We start from the raw sequence: 24050 nt of genomic DNA, 5'->3' as shown, positions 1-24050 counted from the left end.
TTTCAGTTTTTAAAAGGGAAAGATCTAAGCTATCTAGAAAACTCAGGAGTCCAGAATTATTTATTTCTTGAGGAATATAGAAAATCAAAAAGTTTCAAAGCTTTTTTTATTTTGTGGAAAAAAGGTAAAACTAAATTTCATAACAAAATATTAGAAGAATAACAGTAGTTTTTACATTACCTGTTGTTATATTTAAAATAGATGCTCAGGGTACAAGGTATGAGCATAAAAATTTCTCCACTCAATGTTACCACAAACCTTCCTCTTTAATGAAATAAGAGACACTAATAGAAAAACTGACTTGCATTTTTCCCGTTTCTCTACTGTCCTTTTTCTGTTCAACCTTCCTAACTCCTTTTTCCTTTTGCACAATTTCACAATATCCATGGTACATTTTAGAACTTATTTAGTTTTTCAGGTTCTCACACCAGGGAGACAGTACGATGTTTACAAATGTGAGTCTGATTTATTTCACTTACAAATATGGTCTCAAGTTGCATCCATTTACCTATGAAAGTCTCAAGTTTATCCTTCTTTATGGCTGGGTAGTACTCTGTTGTATAAAAGACCACATCTTTTTTCATCCATTCCTCAGTTGATGGGTGTTTAGTTTGTTTCCAAGATTTAGCTGTTATAAATTGTGCTACTATAAACATGGGTACATATATATCACTTCGGTATGATTTTTTAATTCTCCTTGGAAAATACCCAGAAGGGGAGTAGCTGAGTCCAGTGGAACTTCTAATCCTAATTTTTTGAGTCTTCACACTGATTTCCATAGTAGTTGCACAGTCAACACTCCCTCCAACAGTGGAGAAGTGTCCCCTTTTCCCCTCATCCCCTCCAGCACTTCTTATTGGTTGAGTTCTTAGTGATAGCCATGCATTCTGCAGTGAGATGGAATCTCAGTGTGGTTTTAATTTGTATCTCTCAAGTGACTAATGATGTTGAACATTTTTTCATATATTTGCCATTTGCATTTCATCATCTGAAAAGTGCATACTTATTTCAGATGCCTATTTTTCGACTGGGTCTTTGAATTTTTGATGTCTGATTTTTTTCAATTATTTATAGGTTTTAGATATAAGTTCTTCAAGGGAAAGCTGGCTATAATTTTCCCATTCTGTGGGTTGTCTTCTTACTTGGTTAGTGATTTCTTTTGCTGTGCAAAAGCTTTTTAATAAGGTGAAACCTGATTTGTTTACTCTTTGTAGTGTTTCCCATGTGCTCTGGGTTTTGTTCATGAAGTGCATGCCCATACCTATGGCTTTCAGATGTCTCCCTATTTTCTTTTCCAGTAGATTTAGTATTTCTGCTTTAATATTTAGGTCTTAGATTCACTTTGACTTTTGTTTAGTGCATGGTGTTAGACATCAGTCTAATTTTAGTCCTTGGCATGTAGAAAGCCAGTTTCTCCAACACCATTTATTAAAGAGGCTATCTTTCTTCTAGTGAACATGTTTGACTCCTTTGTCAAAGATTAGGTGGCCAAATGTGTTTGTACTTGTACCTGCACCTTGTAATGTGTTCCACTGATAGTCAGGTCTGTTTTTTTTTTTTTTTTTTTTTTTTTTTACCAGAACCATGTTGATTTGTATCACAGTAGCTTTGTAGTATAGTTTTAAGCCAGGGATTGTGATGCTCCCTGCTTTTCCTTTGTTACCCAGGATTGCTTTTCCTATTCTAGGTCTCTTCTGGCTTCAGATGAATTTTAGGAATGTTTTCTCTGCTTCTGTGAGGTGTGCTAATGGCATTTTGATCAGGACTGCATTAAATCTGCATAAAAGTTCGAGTGTATGGCCATTTTTACCATGGTGGTTTTTCCTAACCATGAGCAAGTGATATCTTTCCATTTTCTGATATCTTCTTCAATCTCCTTTTGCAGAGTACTGTAATTTTCAATATTTACTTCCTTTGTTAGATTGATTTCTAAGAATTTCATTTTTGGATGCTATTGGAAAGGGTGTGGTTTCCCTAATTTCTCTCTCAGTGAATTTGTTGTTTGTGTACAGGAATCCTGTTGATTTTTAAGTGTTGACTTATCAAGCTACACAACTGAATTTGGTTGTTAAATCTAGAAGTTTTTGGTAGAGTTCTTGGGTCTTCTATGTAAAGTATCATGTGATCTGAAAATAATGGTAGCTTAACTTCTTCCTTTCCTGTCCTTTTTCCTTTTATTTCTCTCTCTTGTCTAATTCTTCTGGCTAATGTTTCCAGAACTATATTGAATAGGAGTGCTAATGGTGGACATCCTTGCTTTGTTTCAGATTTTAGAGTGAAAGCTTATAATTTTTGTCCATTTAATAGGATTTTGGCTGTTGGTATGTCATAGATGACTTTTATCAGATTGAGATTAAGATCATGTATTCCAATTTCATGAAGGTTGTTTTATTATGAAATGGTGTTGGACTTTATGAAAAGGTTTTTCTGCAGCTATTGAGATGATCATATGAGTTTTGAACTTGGCTCCGTTGATATGATGTATTAAACAGTTCTTGATTTGCTTATGTTGAACCATCTCTGTAGTCCTGGTATGAAACTCACTTGATCTTGGTGTATAGTCTTCTTGATAATTTGCTGCATTCTCTTTACTAGAATCTTATTGAGTATTTTGGCATCTATATTACTTAGGAAGACTGGCTTGTAGTTCTTTTTGGTTGAGTCCTTCTCTGCTTTTGATAATAGGGTAATACTTGCTTCCGCTTCCAGGAATGAGTTTGTGAATATTGTTTTCTTTTTTATTTCATTAAAGAGCTTAACAAATAGGAACTAGATCTTCTGTAAATTTATTGTGAAATTCATCAGTGAATCCACTAGGACCTGGGCTTTTCTTTTTATTATATTTTAAATTAAATTTTCAATTTCATTAACTGATATTGGGTCATTCAGAATTTTTATAACTTCCTGATTCAACTTTGTTAATTCATACATATCTAGGAATTTGTCTATTTCTTCTGTGTTTTCCATTCTATTAGAGTTAAGATTCACAAAGTAGGTATTGAAGCACTTCTAAATTTCTACAGAATCCATAGTGATTTCCCCCTTTTTATTTCTCATTGCATGAATTTGAGTCTTTTTCTCCCTCATTTGGATAAGTTTGGCTAAAGTTTTATCAGTTTTCTTTCAAAGAACCAACTCTTAGTTTCATAGATTCTTTCTTATGTTGTCTTAGTCTCAGTTGCATTAATTTCTTCTCTGATCTTTATATAATTTGCTCCATTGTATGGGTTCTTGGCTTGACTTGCTCTTCTTTTTCTAGAAGCTTGATATGCAACATTAGATTGCTTATTTGTGCTTGTTCTGTTTTCCTGATGTGAGAATTCATTGCTATAAATTTCCATCTTTGGACTGCTTTCATTGCATCCCACAGATTCAGATATATTGTATCTGCATTTTTGTTTAATTGTAGATATTAGTTAATTTCTTCAGTTTCACCTGTGACTCATTGGTTGCTCAGGAGTGTGTTAGTAAATTTCCATATGTTTATGGGGTTTTATGGTTTCTTTGGCCATTGATGTCCAATTTCATTGCACTATGGTCACATAATATGCATGTGATAATTTCAATTCATTTGCATTTAATTAAGCATGTTCTGTGGGCTATAATATGGTCTATTGTAGAGAATTTCCCATGTGTAGCTGAGAAGAATGTGTATTCTTATGTTGTTGGGTGGCACATTCTTTAACCATCTACTAAGTCCATTTGTTCACAGGTTCAGTTCAGTTCTGAGATTTCTTTGCTGAATTTGACTGGTTGATTCATTTATTTGTGACAGTGGGGTGCTGTGGTCCCTCATTACAATTGTTCTATTGCTTATTTTATTTTTCATGTCTATTAATATTTGTCTTATATAGTTGAGTGCTCCTGTATTTGGTGCATACATATTTATGATTCTTTACTCCTCCTCTGGAAGTTTTCCCCTAACAAGTATGTGGTGACTTTTAAAAATGTCTTTTGATCATTCTTTGTTTGAAGTTCACATGGTGTCTAAACAGAATATCTACCCCTGCTGTTTTATGGATTCCTGTTGCATGGAGTATTGTTTTCCATCTTTTAACTTTTAGTCTATGAATTTCTTTTTGAGTTAAATGTATTTCTTGTACACAGCAGATTGTTGGATCTTGTTTCTTGATCCGTTGTGCTAGTTTGTTTCTTTGACTGGTGAATTGAGGCCATTTATATGGATGGTTATAACTGATATGTATTGGCTAATCTTTGTCAAGTTATTTTCCATCTGTTGATTCCCTACTTTTTGCCGCTGTTTAATTGTTTGCCCTGCTTGGTTGTTTCTTTCTATTGTGGTTCTTAGAATTTTGGTCATTTTTATCTCTGCCTAGAATGTCTTTCAGTACTCTTTAGGGTTGGTTTTGTTGTCATGAATTTCTTCAGTTGTTTTTTGTTGTGGACTTCTTATTTCTCCATTAATTTTCAAAGATACTTTTGCAGGGTACATCAATCTGGGTTGGAAGTTGTTTTCTTTCAGGACCTGAAATTCTTTACTCAAAGCACTTCATGACATGAGGGTTTGTTTTGAGAAGTCTGTTGTGATTCTGATGGGCTTTCCTTTATAGTTAATCTGTTTCTTTTCTCCAACAGCTTTTAAGATTGTGTTATTGTGCTGAAATTCAGAGGTCTTGCTTATTATATGTCTGGGTATAGATTTGTTTTGTTTATGACCAATTACAGCTCTATATGTATCACTTGTCTGCATGTCAAATTCTTTTCCTGTGCTTGGGAAGTTGTCTGCTATTACTTCTGCAAATAAATTCTTTATGTCATTTGTGTTGACACCTGATTTTTCATTGACACCAATTATTCTTGTATTATTTTTCTTTGCATAGTCTTGTAGCTGTTGTATTGTTGTTTCTCAATCTTTTGTTATTTTCAAGAGATCTTTCTTCATGATCACTGGCTGAGATCCTGTCTAAGGTCTGAAAGTTTCCTTCAAGTGGTTTTGCCAGCTTTCACTGTAATTTTTAGTTTCCTGGATACCTGTTTGAATCCATTCCATGCATTCTATTTCTTTCCTATATTAATCATTCACAGATTCCTATCATCATCATCTATATTTTATCTATCTCTACTGTATATTTGCTTAGCAATTCCTTTATAAATATTTACATTTCTTTTTTTCCCTGAGAGATTATTTTTGATCTGATTGTCTCTATAGCCTCATATATTTGTTGCTTTATTTCAATTGCTATTATTTCAGAAATGTCAGGTGGTGTGTGTCTTCCATTTTTCTCTCTCTTGATGTCTCCTAGACTTGTTCTGGGTGGACTGGAGGTATGAGATTACATTTTGCTTCTGCATCTTGTCATTTTCTATTTCAAAAGTTTTTATTTTCTTTTCTGAATTGATCCTTTTAAATTTTGCAGTAGGAGGTTTTATCACTATTATCAAGTTCTCTCTAGGAAGGATTTGTTCTTCATGATGTCTTCTGTGTGGAGGAGGTTTTTGGTTTGTGTCTGTCACAAGATCTTACCTTTTCAATTAATTAAGAGTGAGATGTTGGTATTTGTTTGGCTCAGTCCCCAGTCCTGTGGTGCTGCCTTGTGGTAAGATTCTTACCTTAGAACTTCCAGTATTGTTAGAGAAGTGAGAACAACTGATTAAAACAGATATGACATCCTAGCTCAAGTAGAATAATTGGCACTGACAATAGCATCATACATAGTTAAGTAAATGACAAACTGTGGTAACTATTAATTTTGTACTTTTAACCATAGAAGCAAAATCTAGTTATATAACAGAACTGATCATAAATTGGGAGTTTGTATGCAAAGTGTTTCCCCTTGATAGAGTGGTTTTACCCTGTAGTGGGAAATTTAAGAAGGATACTGGATAGAACAGAGACAGCTAAAAAGAAAGGAAGTATAAGCCAGGCTGAAGGATGAAGGATGATTATGCAAGATTTGGGAAACTAGAGAAGAAGGCAGAAGAGAAAGAATGAAGGAGTAAGCAAGGAATTATTGAAGTTGGCCAGAAAAATTAGAGAGACTATTCACTCATATGAAAATATTATTAAGTCTAGAGCAGTAAATTGAGGAAAGGGTTAAAGAAAACAGAGTAGAACAAAAATATAGGTAAAAGACAAAAAAGAGGAAAGTGAACAGGAAACAAACCACAGTGCAGCAAAAAAAGGGTGAAGAGAAATAGAATAAGAAAACAAAATTCCTGTGGTATCCACTGAGAGGCCAAAATTGCTGGATAACACTGCCAAGCCTGCAGTAGTGTTTGTGCTGGATTTGAGGCTGATCCTTGCCTCCAGATGTGGGGCCCTGGGGCCAGATTCATCAGCCAGTACTTTCTGTGTGTCCCTTAGCAGTGTACTCACTCCTTATCCTGTTTCTCTTGGGAGCATCTCTCTCACAGTTGTTATGCTGCTTTCAAACAGAAGCAAGTGCACTGTTCCCAGTCCCCTGCGCACTTTGCTCCTCCTGGTCCTTGCTCAGCCTTCTGTGTTCCTCTTCCATTGGCAAGTCTTTGTACTCTCAGGTCTTTTGTTGCAGGGTGGCATGGGATGATGTGCTATGGTCTGGTTCTCTTCTCCTGTTGTTGCAGCCCAAGACTGCTCAGTCCCAATTCTTAATCCTCTCTCCAGGTCAGGTGCTAATTTACCCTTCTTTGTTTTACAGGTTCAGCTGCTATAGTCACCCTCCTCTTCTGTAGTCTGTATCTTCTTTGGGTGGTATGCGGGGGTGCTATGGGGTGCCTTTCTGCTCCTGTCCCAGGCAGGATAGCCTGGGGCTGCACAATCCCAAGGTACAAGGCTATTTATTTCCCATGCCTCTTTAAACACAAGTCTTGGGGGAAGGTCTAGCTGTTCTACTTATTGTGCACCCCTGTAGTCTTTAATCTTGTTCTTGGTCGATCCAGTAAGTGCTCTTTGTTTTAGTTGAATTTCTCTGAGTAGCTCTGAACAAGGCTCCTCCTCTGTTTAGCCATGTTTTCTCCTGTCAAAAATGTTTAAAACTTAGGTCAGAGGACAACAGTGATTTCCCAGGAAAAATATTTCTAATTAGATAATAGATTTGGTAGGAGTATATTGAGAGATAAAAAGTGATTTCTATTTTCGATCAAAACTAGAAATTGAAGTTTGTTCCTGATCCATTTTTTAATGTTAAATTTAGATTTTTCAAAAACAAATGTTCTTCTCTCTTTGCTGTGTTTTCGTGTTAACCTTGCTGTCTCATTAGAGATGCAGACATTTCCTAGTAAAATTAACATGACATTTAAAGAAAACTTCCTCTCTCAAGTGTTTTACATTAGTTGCCATATAGAATACTTAGAAATGGGAATAATATCAAGAACATTTTTTCTTTACTTTTTTTTTTTTTTTTCCGGTACCGGGAATTGAACTCACGACCTTGTGCTTGCCAGGCAGGCGCTGTGCCGCTGAGCTAAATCCCCAGCCCCAATATCAAGAAAATTTTGATTCAGTAAGACTAATCAAGAGCCATACATGCATGGGGAAAAAAAAGAAAGAAAAGGTCTTGTGTTATTTCTGAAAATTGTATTTCTTCTGTGGTTCTTTATCCTGTATGGAGATGACCGTGGCAGATTACCTGATGAAAAACTTTCACCTTCTAAATAATTGAGTTTGACTTAAAAAATAGCACATCAGGTCAAAACCTGTGGCCAGTTCCTTGTTCATATTTGTTCTTTTTCCTGGGGGTACATTAGAATTACCTGGGGAGTTAAAAAATTACTAGCAGTGCCTGTGCCCAATTCCTGTGCAGGCTAGTTACTGTACCTCAGAGTCTCTTCAAGTGGAATCCTTACTAACAGTATTTTTTAAACTCCCTGAGATTATTCTTATGTGCACCTAGGGCTGAGAACCACTGGCCTAATATTAAAAGTATTAATTAAATAAGTTTCCTTTGGCAGGATGATTTGAGTCTCATTTTGGCTCTACAAGAAGTGAGAAATTCAGTCTTTCAGTGCACATGATTTGGATTTGAGCACACACCTAGAATCAAATGAACTATAATACTTGACTTCAGTAAATATAGACCCATGATACAGTAGGCTATCTATGACCAGATAACTCAGTTTTTGGAATGCACTACTAACAAGGCCAGACTAGTGTATTCTATCCAAGTAGAATGATTCCACTGCCGATGTTGTTCCCATATCTGCAGCAAAGGTGTCTAATAAGGAGACCTGAAGCTGATTTTAAAGGGAACAAAGGCAGTGTGCAAATCAGTATAATTTGATTCACTCTGGGAAAGTTGGTTCTAGGAAATTGCATCATAGACTAGAGCTACTGATTGCATTAAGATGAAGCAGAGGCCATTGTACCATTATGGTTTGTGCTGATCTGAGGAACAGAATTTTTATACTTGAAGGACATGATCCATAAAAGTGGGCTATTTTTTAAAATAAATAAAGAAAAACACAGGAAGATGATAATATTCAATGATACGCTTCTACCTACAGTAGCAAATCATGCCTGGTACATCTGCCCAGGGTAATCTAACTTGTGTTCTGGAGAGTTAGGGAAAATTGTTACAGTCATTATACGCAAGCCCTGTAGGCCATTTACTGAAAGTGTGAGTTAACCTGGGAAGATACATTATTCCATAAGAACCAAGAAGTACAGTCATCAGACATAGCATTTGTGTGATTTTTCTTTTTTGCCCAAACATGTGGCACTGATACCATGCCTGGATGCCAGGTTTTCACAGAGTTCCACATTTAAAACACAATTCAAAGAAGTTGGACACTTCACATGCAAAACCATGTAAATTTTCTTTTGAAAAGTGGCTTTTAAAAACATGCCAGGGATGTTACTTGCAAAGCTAACTTCCTCTAGATTTTTTTGTATCAGTATGTCTGTCTACCACCTTTCTTGCAAAAATGATTTAGGAAGTTTGGAAAGTAATATGGAACATGCATATGCTATTGTTTCATTGCCCAAATGAGGTGAAATTCCTGATTCTAATTGAGGCTTCAAATTCTGTAGAATGCAATGGATAGGGATTCCTACCATGAGTTATAATAAATGTAGTTGAAATTGTCCTTTGGATTCACATTCTACTATCTGTATTTTAGAGAGAAGAAAATTGAGGCATATGGAAATTAATTAGTTTACCTAGAGTTACATGATGAAATAAGTCAACTGCTGAGTGGTAATAAATTCTCTATTTTAACAAGGTAAAATGATTGTTAGGGAGTTAGGGAATTCCATTTAAAATAACATACTATGTTGAGTATTATAAAAGAGCACATATCACCAACATCATTTTTTGCCTATTATGAATTAACTCAAAAATGTTTGTTGATTGAATGATGAATAACCTATTCCAGTAAATGCTTTGATTGTCCTCCCAATACAGCTTCAAGTTTGCCTCCTACTGTAATTATGTTCCATAAAGCTCAGCATTGAGTTTCTTAGGAACAAATTAGAAATGACATGATTCTTTTGATTTTTACTCTCCAAAGCTATTTCTTTCAACAACACCAAAACTTAGTTGTGATTTATATTAAAGACTGCATAAACTTTGAGATAAAAGTAACATGAATGTATTTATTATACAGTCTGTCTTTAAATGAGGGGTGTAAGGGGCATAGACAGGCATAGACAGGCATGATTCAATACCAGCCACTGTTGGATGTTAGGTTCCTTCTCAAAATTTTCTTTCACTTATGCATTGCCCACTTCCTAAATATTCTTCCTGGGCATTAGGATATTTACCTTGACTGTGGCCTATTTAGTGCCCATGTAGTAGTTGAATATGCTGTAACCCATCTCATTTTCTTCTCTGTCAAACTGAATTCTGTGAAAGCAAAGACTGTATCTAAAAGCATAGTGCAATTAATGTCTGACAAGCAGTGGTCTGAACAGAATCTGTTATTTTGTGCAATAGACAAATATTATGTTTATTTTTCCAGGAAATTTGAATTAAAGCGATTGCAGAAGGTCCCTGGGAATGATGGGAATGGTGGGGATTTTTGCTGGAAGTGGTAGGAGGGTGGAGAAAATGTGTTGAGGTATTTTTCACTTCACACAACCAGAGTTGTGCTTCAGTGATAGATGTAAGACCTAAGACCCACTTCACTAGAACATTGAATTACTTCAATGTAGACTTTTCCCTGGCTTCCAACCCTTCTTGGCTATAACCTTCAATACACCCAGCCTCAGTACATATAAACTGTTTTTCTGTCTCTTTTATCTGACAGGTATTGTGCATTTTCTTGTGTAAAGCTGTTACTCTGTAGTCTACTCTAACCGGATTAGAAAGTAGTGTTTTAATGATAGGAAATGAAACAGAGGTTTGCTTGCTAACTTCACATTGCTGATGAAAGGCTTTGGAACCCCCTGTGGACTGACCTTCACTTTGTTTTAGGCATAATACTTGTTTGCCATTATTTCTGCGATTAAAATGAAGGCCTTCTTGCATAACCAGTGTTGAGCAAATGTCTGAAAACAAAAGGAAGTGCGATGTTGAAATCCACAGTGGGGGATTGCCTTGCTTGCATTTTTATATCTTTGAAATAAATATTTTAACATGTTAATTATCTACAAGTGATAAAAATACCTTTTGAACTTCTAGTCAATTTGAAGGATATAGAATTGTCTCCACTGGGTAATGGGAAGCAATTAGTTTCTGTAATGACTGTAAGTCTTATTGCCTCTTCTCCATAAGTTTATTGCACGGTCAGTAGCCAGCCATATTCTAGGGAATGTTTTTGTCTAGGCCATTGGGATGTGCAGGGGTGAGCTGCTTCCCCCACAGCATCCTGAGTTCCACAGATAGTATTCTTCAGTTTTCTGCCACATGATAGCTTTGGTTTCAGATTTATTCATTGCTTCTTGCCCAGTAAAAATAAATTTTCTTTCAGTAGGACACTTGAACTCTTCTCATGAATCATATGTGTAACCTTTTAAATCTTCTTTTTGTCATTGCAGACTGAAAATTATTCTTTTGACTCCAACTACGTAAACAGCCGAGCCCATTTAATTAAAAGGTATGGTAGATTGCTTGCTTATATCTACAGCTAATGTCAATTTAATATAAAAAGCTAAACAGATTAAATTCTTTGAAAGCTATGTCCTTTTGGATTTTAAGATGAATACCTGTATGCTTATTGTAGAAAGTCTGGAAAATTCATAAAAATATTAAAAATAAGTAAATATTACTGGTATTTCCACTACTAAAAGGTAATCAATGTAGAAAATTCATAAAAATATTAAAAATAAGTAAATATTACTGGTATTTCCACTACTAAAAGGTAATCAATGTAGGTATTTTTTTAAAATATTGGTATTTTATAATATTACTTTCCATAAAAATGTATAAATATAGAAATAAACATTGATATTATATTACACATAGTTTCATTATTGATAAATATTAAAAATAGTAGAAAATTTTCAGGTTTATATCAAAATTCTTGTTGCTGTTTAATTTTTTAGTTTTTTTTAATGGTACACATTTGTCATGCATAATGATCATATTCACCACGGGGAATTTGTACCTGTACATAATATATCTCAATTCATCTTTTTTCCCCATTCCCCTCCCCTCTGTTCAACTCTTCTTCCCCTTCCTATTTAAAAAAGCTTTATTTCCACTTTTTCCTTTCATTCCTTTTTTTAGAACCCCATTTTCCTCCTTCCCCTTTCCCCTCCCCCTTGTTCTGCATCCAATTCATGTTGCTGTTTAATTTAAGTAAAGGGAGATCATAACACTTTTTCTCACATGAACTTCCAGTTAGTTATTAGATTGCTATTATTTTGACAAAGTCGAAATTTTAAGGATTTTTAATGCAGATAAACTGTCCTTTATAATAATTTTTTTAAGTAAGAGATGGAAAGAAATTTGCCTTATTCAATATTTACTGAGGTATTTTGATATGTTTCAGATGAAACATCCAAAGTTGACATCTATATGATTGGTTGCTCATAATTTATTTATCCATGAGGTGATAATGTATGTGAACACAGGGCTGAATATCTACAGGAGAGAGTCTACCTCTTGCCAGGGGCACCAAATAGGAAGAAGACAGAGGGATTGAGAAGCCCTTGAAGGGGGAAGAACTAAGCAAAGTCGAGTACCTCTTGTGCAGAATACTCTAACATTGATTACTCACAGGATACCTTTGTTATTTCTTGTAAATAACATCTTGAATGATCCAGTGGTTGATTGTGCAGCTAAAACTGAATACTGAATATGTTTATTAAGAAAATAGAAATGAATAGAGAGGCAAACAGGGTATGTTTCAGACTCTGTAGACATTCGTCTAATGTATTTTATGATGCTGCTGTAACCCCAGAAAACGTGCTTGATTTTCTGCACTGGGCTGCGATAGATGGTGATCTTCAGTGATGAACAGTAGTCACCTGAAAATGAATAATCTTGTATTATCACTCATAGCATGGTTTGGAATTTTTCTGATGGTTTGGGAAGAACCCACTTAGAATATTTTCTTGGCCTACCTAATAAAGCAAAAGGTAAAGAACTCAAAATTACCTGACCATTTTGTTTTAGAAAAGAAGACAAACTTTTATTTGCACTGTTTAGAGTGGCTTTGCAGCAGAAATATGCTTTGTTTTCTGCTTTAGCACTGTTATTTTGTATGCCTTTTACTGTATGTTTGTAATACATGGGAATTGCATCATTTTGGGGAATTCTTACATATACATATCACGTTTGACCATTTTTCCTTTCCCTTTACCCACCTTCGCATTCCTCTCTGACCCCTTTCCCTGATCATTTTCCCATCTCCTTAAAGTCTACCTCCCTGTTTCCTACCATCTGTCTTTTATTTTGCACTTTTAATTATTTCTAATTATTTCTTATTTTGGGGTGTCTCATATTAAAGAAACCATGTGATATTTAACCTTCTGTATCTGATTTATATCACTTAGCATATATTATCAAGACCTATCCATTTTCCTACATATGACTTAAATTTATCCTTTAGGGCTGAATAGTACTGCACTGAGTATATACTGTATACCATTCATACCATTTCTTATTTATTCATCTGTTGATGGGCTTATAGGTCACTTTCATAATTTAACTATGGTGAATTATAGTCATATAAGCATAGTTATTTGTGTGATTATTTTAACTCTTTCTACAAGATATCCAGAAAAATATATAAGTGGGTCAAAAGAAATTTCATTTTTTGAAGAATCTCAATATTGATTTTCACAATGGTGGACCTAGTTTACATCACAATTTATATTGGTTCCTTTTTCTCCAAAACCTCACCAGCATTTTTGCTTTTTGATCCCTTGATGATAGCCTTTTTTATTGGACTATGACAGAATTTTAATGTTGTTTGATTCTTGTTTCTCTAAAGACCAAGATGCTAAACATTCTTTCTTGTACTTATTGGCCATTTGTACTTCTTTTGAGATGTATCTATTCATTTCAATTGCCCATTTTCATTGGGTGCTTTAATTTTGTGGTTCTAATTTTTTGGTGTTCTTTATATATTCTTAATATCAGTTCTTTGTCCTAGCAGTAACTTACAATTTTTTCCCATTCTGCAGATTGTTCTGTTATTCTGTTTGTTGTTTCCTTTGCTGTGCAGAAGCCTTTCAACTTGAGATAATCACATTTGTTGATTCTTGCTATTATATTTTGTACAATTTGAGTTCTGTTCAGGAAGTCATTGTCTATGTCTATGTCTTCAAGAATTTTACAAATCTTTTTCTCGCAACAGATTCAGTGTTTCTAATTTATATCTCATTGTTTGATCCATTTCAATTTTATTTTGGTACAGGTTGAGAGATATGCATCTAGGTTCAATCTTCTGTATGTAAACATTTTTCCCCACAACCATTTGTTAAAAAAACATTATATTTTCTCCAGCATATATTATTGACCCCTTCCTCAAATCTAAGGTGGCTGAATATGCTTTTGGTTATTTCCACATCCCTAACTCTACTCCACTGTTCAACATGTCTGCTTTTGTGACAGTGCCATGCTGTTTTTATTACTTTGGTTTCATAATGTAACATGAAATCCAAGATTGTAATGGGTCCTGCTTTGTGCTTGTTGTACAGTACTTTTAAAATTTTTTTGGAGGGGTGACTGGGGATCAAATTCAGTACCTCACACTTGCCAGGCAAGCACTGCACTACTGAACTATATCCCTGGCCCCCTTTTTAAAAAATTTTTTGAGACAAAGTCTTGCTGTGTAATTTAGGCTGGCCTTGAACTTGCTGTGTTGGCCAGATAGGTCTGGAATTCATGGCGATCTTCTTGCTTTAGCCTCCTAAAAGCTGGAATTACAGATGTGCTCCACGAGGCCTGGTTCATTTTGCTCACTATTGTTTTGGCCATTCTGGAGTTCTCTAGTTCAGCAGTGTTCCTTCCCTTTCAACTTTATGGAAAAGTTTAGTAATATTAGTGCTAGATCTTTCTTGCCATTTTGGTAAAATGCAGCAGTAAATCCAGTGGGCCCTGAGACATCACACTAAATGGACAAAAATGAAAACCCTACCATTGTCAAAAGGTAAGGTTTTCATTCCTGCCTCTATTTCATTTATTTTTGTTTGTGGATTATTCTTGATTCGATTTGGTAATTCATATATCTAGGAGTTTATCCATTTGTTCTAGAGTCTCCAATTTAATGGAAGACACATTTTCAAAGTAGTTTCTTTTAATACTCAGCCTTTTGGTGGTACCCTCTGTGATTTCATTTATAATTTCATTGATATAAATATTTTCTTTCTTTTTTGTTAAGATTGACCAAAGATTTATCAATCTTGTTTTTCCATTGAAAGAACCAACTCTTTGTTTCATTGGTCTTTTGCATTGTTTTATATTCTCAATTTTATTAATTTTCATTCTGATTGTTGGAAATTTCTTTCCTTCTACAAGTTTTTTTTATTTGGATTGACCTTACTTTTGGAGGGACTTTGAAAAGCATTATTAGGTTATTCATTTAGTATCACTATTTTCCTAATGTAGGTATTCATAGTTATGGCTATCTATCTTAGAACTCTTTTAATTTTATTCCATAGATTATTTTGTACTGCCATCATCTTTTAATTCTTGGATCTTTCAAATTTGTTTCCCTATGTTTTACTGTGGAAAACTATTTTTCCACAAGGTTATCATTTAATCTCCATGTGTTTGTATAGTTTCTGTGGTGTCCTTTGCCTTTGCTTTCATTATATTTGCTTTCAACTATATTTCATTATGATCCAATAGGATGTAAGATATTATCTCAATTCTTTTATTTAAGCATGGTTTATTCCCTAAGACATGGCATATTTCAGAGAAAGATCCATGTTCTGCTGAGAAAAATATATATGTATTTTGCTTTTGTTGGATGAAACACTCTGTAGGTATCCGCCATACAGTTGAATTTGTTTATTAACTCTAGGAGTCTTTTGGTAGATTTTTTGGGTCTTCTATGTAGAGTATCATGTAATCTTCAAATAGCGATAATTTCCCTTCTTTCTTTCCTATTCTTATTCCTTTTATTTCTCTCTCTTGTTTAATTACTCCATTTAATGTTTCCAGAACTATTTTGAAACAGAGTGGTGATAGTGGACATCCTTGTCTTGTCCTGATTTTAGAGTGAAAGCTTTCATTTTTTGTCCAGTTAGTGTGATATTGGTGATTGCTTTTTCATAGATGTCTTTTATCAGATTGAGATATATACCATCTATTCCAGTTTTCTGTAGGCTTTTTTTTATCATGAGTGAGTGCTGGACTTTATGAAAAGCTTTGTCTGCATCTACTGTGATGATAATGTGATTTTTGTCTCTGGATCTATTGATATGGTGTATTACATTAATTTTTTGTGTATGTTGAAACATCCGTGCATTCTTGGGATAAGTCCCACCTTTTCATGGTGTATAATCTTCTTGATGATTTGTTGAATTCTGTTTGCTAGTATCTTATTGAGGATTTTTTAAAAAAACATGCTTATGACATTTAAGTTTACATTTATTGTGGACATTTGGTACATGTATGAGAAATATCTTGAGTCTTTTACATCCCCTTTCCTTCTCTCATGCTCCCCTCATCATTGGTTTCTGGGACTCCTTTCTCTTTGCAAAAGATCTATCTTTGTTTATTTTTGTCAATGTTTTATTTTGTTCTTTATTTGTACTTTGCAGTAATTTTCAGAAAAGCCATATGATAATTAAGCTTGTGTGTCCAATTCACTCAACATTGTACTTTTCAGTTGTTTCCATTTTTCTATAAATTCCTTGAATTTATCCTTCATTATAGCTAAGAAGTATTCCATTATGTATAGTTACCACATTTTCTATATCCATTCATGTATTGGTGGGCATATAGCAGCTTCCAGGATTTTCCTATTTTCACTTGAACTGCTGTGAACATTGATATACATGTTGTCTTCTGTAATATATTATGTTTAGCTCTTTCAGGAAAATAGTTAGAAGGGGAATAGCTAGGTCAAACAGAATTTCTATTTTTAGTTCTTTGAGAAAACTCCATACTGTTATCCACAATGGTTTAGAAGTGTTCCTTTTTCACCACAGCCACGCCAACATCTGTTATTATTTGATTTCTTGATGATTGTCACACTTTGTGATGTAGGATGAAATTTTAGGTCTGTTTTTCTAATAGCCACAGATGTTGAATATTTTTTCACATGTTTATTGGGCATTTAATCTTCATGTGAAAAGTGTACATTAATTTTTGTAGCCCATTTCTTGATTGAGTCTTATTTTTCAGGTCCATTTTTTTGAATTGTTTATATGTTCCACACATTAATCCTCCACCTGAGGAGTGACTGGAAAAAATTTCCTATACTTTAGGTTATGTCTTTGTTTTCTTTGCTTTGCAAAGCTTTTTAATTTTATATAATTCCATTTGCTGATGCTTGCTGTCATTTCCTGTGCAATTGGAGTTCCATTCAGAAAGTCCTTGCCTACACCTATGACTTCAAGAGTTTTATCTATTTTATTTTCCAGCATGTTCATTTTTCTGTTTTAGTATGCACCTCTTTGATCCATTTTGATTTTCGTCTACTACATGATGAGAAATGTGGGTTCAGTGTCAGTCTTCTACATGGAATTTCCACACCACCACTTGCTAGAATCTGTCTTTTATCCAACATGTTTTTAGCCTCTTTGTTGAAGATCAAATACATGAAAGTGTCTAGGGATGTTTCTGCCTCTTGTATTCTGTGCTGTTGATATACATGTCTATTTTTTACCAATATTATGACACATTTTTTAATTACTGTAGCTTTGAAGTATAATTTAAAAGTGAAATACTGTGATGTCTCTTGCTTTGCTCTTGTTGCTCAGGATTGTTTTCGCTATTCTGGGACTCCTTTGCTTTCATATTGAATTTTAGAATGTTTTCCTCTTGTTCTATGAGGAATACTGTTGGTATTTTGATTGGGCTTGCATCATTAAATCTATATATCAGTTTTGGGAGTATGGCTATTTTGGTTCTGCCTGTACAAGAATAGGGGACATCTTTCCATTTCCTGATGTCCTCTTCCACCTCCTTTTTGAGAGTACTGAAGTTTTCACTGTAGAGGTTTTTCACTTATTTGATTAGATTAATTCCTAGTTATTTAATTTTTTATGATATTTTGAATGGTATTGTTTTTATAATTTATTTCTCAATGAATTCATTGTTAATGTGCACATTGTCATTGATTTTTGTGTGTTGATTTTGCACCCTTCTACATTACTGAAATTAGTCATTAATTCTAAGTGGTTTTGTTGGATTCTTTGGGTCTTCCATGTACAGTATCATGTCATTTGCAAATAATGATAACTTGACTTCTTTATATATATATATATCCCTTTTATTTCTTTTGCCCAATTGCTTTAGCTAATGTTTTGAGTACTATATTGAAGAGAAGTGGTGATAGTGGACATTCTTCTCTTGTTCCTGATTTTAGAGGGAAAGCTTTCAGTTTTTCCTCATTTAGTGTGATACTGGAAGTAGGTAGTAGGTGTGCCATAAATAGCTTTTATCACATTTACATAAGGTCTTTCTGTACTTGTTTTCTGTAGGGTTTTTATCATACACAGGTGTTGCATTTTCTCAGAACCTGTTTTCCATCTATTGGTATGGTCATGTGGATTTTGTCCCTGCTTCTGTTTATGTGATGTATTTCATTTACTGATTTGCATATGTTGAATTATCTTTGCAAAACTTCAACAAAACCTATTTGAACATGTTGTATGATCCTTTTATGATATGTTGAATTCTATTTGCCAGTTTCTTATCTTGGATCTACATTCATTAAGGAGATTGGCCTGCATTTTCTTTTGTAGTTGGGCCTTTGTCTGGTTCTCTGATGAAAATCTTACAGGTTTTCACAAACCAGTTTAGAAGCACTCCTCTTTCAGTTTCACTGGAGATATTGAGGGGTATTGGTGATGTAATGTCTTTAAATATTTTGTAGAGTTTAGAAGTGAATTCATTAGGCCCTGGCCTTTTTTTTTAGTTTGTAGGTTTTTTACCATCACTTCACTTCCATTGCTTGTTATCACATTATTCAAAAAAGTTATGTCTCTTAGTTTAGTTTTGGTCATTTGCATGATTCTTTGTATCTGTTCATTTCATCAATATTTTTTAATATGTTTAAGTACACTTTTCATTTTAGTTGCTGTCTTCTGGATTTCTATGGTGTCTTTTGTAATGTCATCCTTTTCATTTCTAATTGCATTGATATGAATCTTCTTTCTCTTTTTTTGGTATGTTTGACTAAGTGTATATATATTTTGCTTATTCTTTCAAAGAACCACTTTGTTTCAATTTTGATTTCATTAATTTCTGCTCTGATTTTTATGACTCTCTTTCTTAAATTTTGTTTGGGCTTAGATTGTTGTCTTTTTCTAGTATCTTGTTGTTTATGGTTAATTTTTTTGTTTGAGCTCTTTATGTTTTATTAATGTGAGCATTGATTGCAATACGATTCCCTCTTACTACTGCTTTCATTTTGTCCCATAGGTTCTGTTGTGTTGTATAGGCATTGTCATTTGATTTCAGAAATTATTTAATGTTTTGCTTGATTTCTTCTGTGGCTCATTGGGTGTTCAGAACTCCTTTAATTCTTTGGTTTACTTTTTTAGTCATAAAGCGGCTTTTGGATTTAGCTTTCATGATGTCTTGCTTTTGTAGTATTACTAATTATATGATCTATTATATCAACCTTGTCTTGAAGCTCTGACAGTCTTTCTTCAAATTGCTTGTGTTTGCTGCCCATAATTTCATTTGGGTTTTTCTTTCTGAAATTTATGCTTAATTCACTTAATATTCTCTAATTCTTAACTGTTCATTCATATTTTGGATTGTCTTTTTTTAACTCAGTCAACAAGCTTGTTGGACATTTTATTAATTGAGCTCTTTATCTGTTGATTTACATATTCTTTGAGCTCATTGACAGTGTGATGATTTTCTTTCTTCTTTCATCTCTTCAAACATTTTTACCATTTGCTTTTGGACTTCTTTGGATGAAACTTTCTCCACCTCAATGACGAGATCAGTTTTTGCAGAAATAAGTTTCTTGGAATCATCTTATTTCCTTGTTTCTGCATGTTTCTATTGTTGTTGTGCAAGAGTTGAAGATCAGTTAGAGTAGAAAACATTGTCATTACTGTAGATATATCTTTAGTTAACGTATGTCTGTTCTCATTTTCTAATTGCCTACTGTGCTCTCTGTGGGCTAATCCCAATGGGAAATCAGGGCAAAGGGGATTTTATAGGTCTAAATCAATGTTGAGCAGGGTGAAGAGTGGATCTGAAAAAGAAAATGTATATGGAACATTCTTCATAATTTTCTGCTCTGAAAAATCTAACATTGCATCCCTTTAGTTCTTTTTCCAGAATGTTCTTTGCAAGCTGGAGGTATCCAAAAGAGGCTTACCAGAGAACCCCAGGTTAAGAAGCCAAGGCAGTTTGGATTTTTTTCTGAATGGGTTTTATTTCTACTATGTTCATTTCCTTACTTTTTTCATAGAACAAGCAAAGCCAGCAGTGGTAGTTTGCCCCTGTTGCATCACCTTCTTTTCTTATGCCTACTTCCTTTGCTGCTTTCTGATATTCACTCCTGCTATGCTTTTGGAGCAATATCAAGCAGGCTTTGAGGGTGTAGTGTAAGGAAGGTAAAATTGGAAATGAACAAGACACTGAAGCAATGTGGAAAGGAAAAGGAATATTGGCTCCTATGCCATGCACAGTTCTTTCCTTTATCACCAAATTTGCCCTGGGGCTTCTGGTATGCTGCTTTGTACAATGTAAGTCTTGGCACATGTTTATTAAATGAGGAAAAGAAAGATGTTCAAGGAAACCTCAGCATTTTTCCATTAAAAACTAGCACTAAACTTTTCTTTAAACTCAGCAATTTGTGAATTTCAGTGTGTACTGTTGTCACCTGAGGGACTGGTTAAATGAGGTCTATAGCTCTATCCCCAGAGAACCTGCAGTTCAACAGATTTCCAAGGTGATTGTCATACAGGTGGTACAAAAACCTCTCTGTAATATTCCTGGGGTTTCTTAAATATAGTTAAAATACTCGACTTTTGCTTTGTTCACATTCTTAGTCTCTGGGCATGTGATGTCACTATTAGAAGAGATGTGACCATTCATATTCTTCTGTCCTTTAGAAAACAGTTTTAATGTATTAAAGGGTAAATATAGGCTAGAATTTATATAACATTTATCAATGATTTGCTGCATACCTTGTGTGCATAACCCTGTACTAGATGTTTTCAAGTGAACCTGTCCTTTCTTGGCCACCAAAGCGTAATAGAAACATTTGCATTTATAATACCTTTGCAAACACATATTCCTAATTCATTGTCCCACAAAAGTTGTTTTACAAGTCTTTCATCTCCCAAGAGGCATACAGGTAATAAAGCAAGCATAATCAGTATTTTTATGCCTGGCATAAATCATTATTTGTTTTGGGTAAGTAGCCATTTACCAGACTGTTTCACAATTTGTAGCATCTTGCTCACTGGGTCTTAAACTACCTTACACAAGTCTATTCATTAAACCACAATATATCCTTACAAGATAAGAGTAAGTGGCAGTTTGTCATATGGCCAAACTGACCTTTAAATGGGTTAACTATCCTAAGGTTGATGGGTAGTAGTTATACTTTTTGCTTTTTCTTCTGAGAATACACAACTTCTCTTACTCACACTATCAATCCCTTAAATGCTAGTAGCTAATGATTTACAGTTCATTATTTCTATCCTTTCTACTTAAAAATAAAACCCACAAAACTTTGCATGTAGATTATCACATTCAGCTGCATACAAAATGCATGAACAAATTTTTAAAAGGCAGATCTAAAATCAATTAGGGAAAACAAGATAGAGATCCTTGGTATCCAGGGAGGTAACTTATTGCAATTAAACATTACATTTTTCATGTTGCTTTTGAGAAGGGAAGACAAAAAGATGCATGCATAAAGTCATACAGTTCTCATAATTCAAATAAAGGAAAGATACATGTTTGACAGGAGAACTTTCTTCTGGTTTTGTATTTTTGGAGAAATAGCTTAATGTGTCTGACTATTGCTTACAGAAGACATAGAAACATACATTTCTTCTTCCAAGCCTACAAAAGGCCATGGACATAATATTTAATTGTAACTCAATAAAGGCCTGCCCGTACACAAGAATTATCATGTTAAATCATAATCATTTATTGAGCATTTATGTCTATCTGGTACTTCAAGTACAGTATCTCACTAAGTCCTTTTGTGAAGTAGATTTGATCAAATGCATTTTATGGATAAGGAAACTGAAACTCAGAGACATTAAATATAAATCCCAGAGTCATATAGATAATGTGCCTGAGTATGGATTATCACTTGTTCTAATGAGTCCAAGTTCAGTCCTGTTCCTGTTACAGTCTGCTCTACGAGTTCTTTTTTTTTTTTTTTTTTTTTGGTACCAGAAATCAAATTCAGCACCTCACACTTGCCAGGCAGGTGCTGTTCTGCTGAGCTATATCCCCGAACCCCAGTCTGCTATAGGAATTTCAGTTAAAGAGCTTAGAGTTGTTGTTCTCAGCTGGGCGATATATGACAATGTCTCCCTGGAGAAAAATTGATAGTTACCCTTAAGTGGGGCTGTCATTATTATTATCTACTGGGTAAAGGACAGAGCTATTGCTAAAGATCTCGCATGTACACAACAACCAGAATTATGTGGTCAAAAGTGTCAGTGGTATCAGGGTTAAGAAACACTGTTCTAAAGGAATGGTTAATTACACTGCCCATAAACTATATCCTTCATCATTATATATCGCAACAAGTTTTGACAACTGGAGAAATGCAGTCAATTTAAGTTCAGTTCTCCAATTTAAGATGACAGTTTGGTGTTGAGGATTAGAGAATTTTCCATCTTGTTTCATATATCAGATGATACAGGTTGAAAAGTAAATATTTGTTATAAAACTGGAGCAGTGCATGATGTTGTATTAGTCAATGCTAGCTAAAGGCAGACGTAGAAGAGTGCAAAATGTCTGTCTGTACACTGGAGACCCAAAGGATCCAGTTGAGGCCCTAGAGCCCATGACAATGTCCTGTGCAAGTCCCCATCAGGAGACTGCAGGATCTCTGCCAGAAAGGCCCAAGGGCCAGTGCTGGAAGCTAAAGTGTCTGAGCCAGAAGGCTGAGGGATCTGCACTGGAAGCGAGGAGATGACTATGAATGCCCAAGATTGAAGCTCTCCTGAAGAAAGAAAGCAGCAAAAGCTCCTTCAAAGGAAAACTGCCAAAAATCTTCTGAAGAAAAGCAGCCACAGTGAAGCTTTTCCAAGGAAGATCAGCTGAAATCCTGCTCACCCATTCTCCTTTTATACCATTCTGACAAGCCTCTTAACATGGGTCTTCATGCCCAGAACCATGCTGAGTGTTCCCTGCTCAAATTGACAATTAGTCAATTTACCACCACAGATATCATTCGTCTAGGTCATTTCCTTTCTTCTGAGATATATGAGTGCTTATAGGCAGATCACATTTTTTTTCTAAAAAACAAAACTGAATCTATCTAAACTGTGGTATTAGTATCTACAGAAACCCCTGGAATCTGTACCATAAGGCTTGAAATCCTGAAGCACTATAAATCAGGTGTGTCCAATTGGTCTTCCTGACCATCATACCAGTGGGTTCATAGGACTGAGTTAGCTGTGTAACATATTTTGGAGAAGCTTAGATGGCTAGCCTAGTGAATAATTTTAATTTTAGCCAAGTTGATGCTCAGGTGTCCTTAAAATTTTCTTTTACTGAATCCACAACCTTTGCACTGAGATATAACCCTAGTATTTTATTTTTATTATTATTATTTTATTTTTATTTTTTGTGGTACTGGGGATTGAACTCACAACCTTGTGCTTGCCAGGCAGGCGCTTATGCCACTGAGCTATATACCCAGCCCTATTTTTTTAAATTTTCAGATAAGCTCTCACTAAATTGCTAGATTGCCCATGCTGTGTTTACACTTGTGATCCTTCTGCCTTGGCTTCCTACCATGCTGTTTCAGTTATTGTTTCTGAAAACAATTACCTAAAAGGTCAATGCTTCATTCTACTCTTCATTTTCTTATAATTATGGCTTTCCAGTTACTGCTGTCATGGTCATTTCCTTTTTATATTTAGGTCAGCAAGCATTCAACATCTATGTTGAATGTTAAAATGTGACTCTTGTTAAAGATGTTAAAAATGTGACTCTTGTTGACCAAGTGGGGAGATGACATTTTATTTATTGTATCTGCAGTATAGCTCATCATGTGTATTGCATGGTCTTATCAAAGTCTCAGAGAGCTGGCCTGTGAATTTTCAAGGTTGATCCTATCACTCAACATTCCCATGTCTTCTCCAAAGGGCTCATTTGGCAGAGGCAGTTAGATCTACTGGACTTATTCTAACTAAAAAACATGCCACTCTCCCTTGTTGAGACAGCAACATACTTTCTCGAGTGTGCTTTGCTGCCATTTCACTGACTAGGAGATAGATTTACCATTTATTAGGTATTTCAGATGCATAACTTGTGATCCACGGTGTAGCACAGTTGTAGATTCAGGCAGCACATACAGAGTTTTTTTTTTTTTTTTTTTTTTTT

At 34.7% G+C, this 24050-nt stretch overlaps 1 protein-coding gene across 4 annotated transcripts in view; it reads left to right on the top strand.

The window, feature by feature from the left end:
- The window catches only part of Pcdh19 (protocadherin 19), a 138360-nt gene that overhangs the window by 56696 nt on the left and 57614 nt on the right, over positions 1-24050 (top strand). For all 4 annotated transcript variants that reach the window (XM_005406930.2, XM_005406929.2, XM_005406928.2 and 1 more), the window contains one exon: positions 10916-10974. In XM_005406930.2, coding sequence (XP_005406987.1) covers positions 10916-10974 — 59 coding nt within the window. The remainder of the gene's footprint in view (positions 1-10915; positions 10975-24050) is intronic.

This window comes from Chinchilla lanigera, unplaced genomic scaffold (genome assembly GCF_000276665.1).
Source record: "Chinchilla lanigera isolate Chin_1 unplaced genomic scaffold, ChiLan1.0 scaffold00102, whole genome shotgun sequence".
Lineage (NCBI taxonomy): Eukaryota > Metazoa > Chordata > Mammalia > Rodentia > Chinchillidae > Chinchilla > Chinchilla lanigera.
This window is presented reverse-complemented; position numbering and strand designations above follow the sequence as displayed.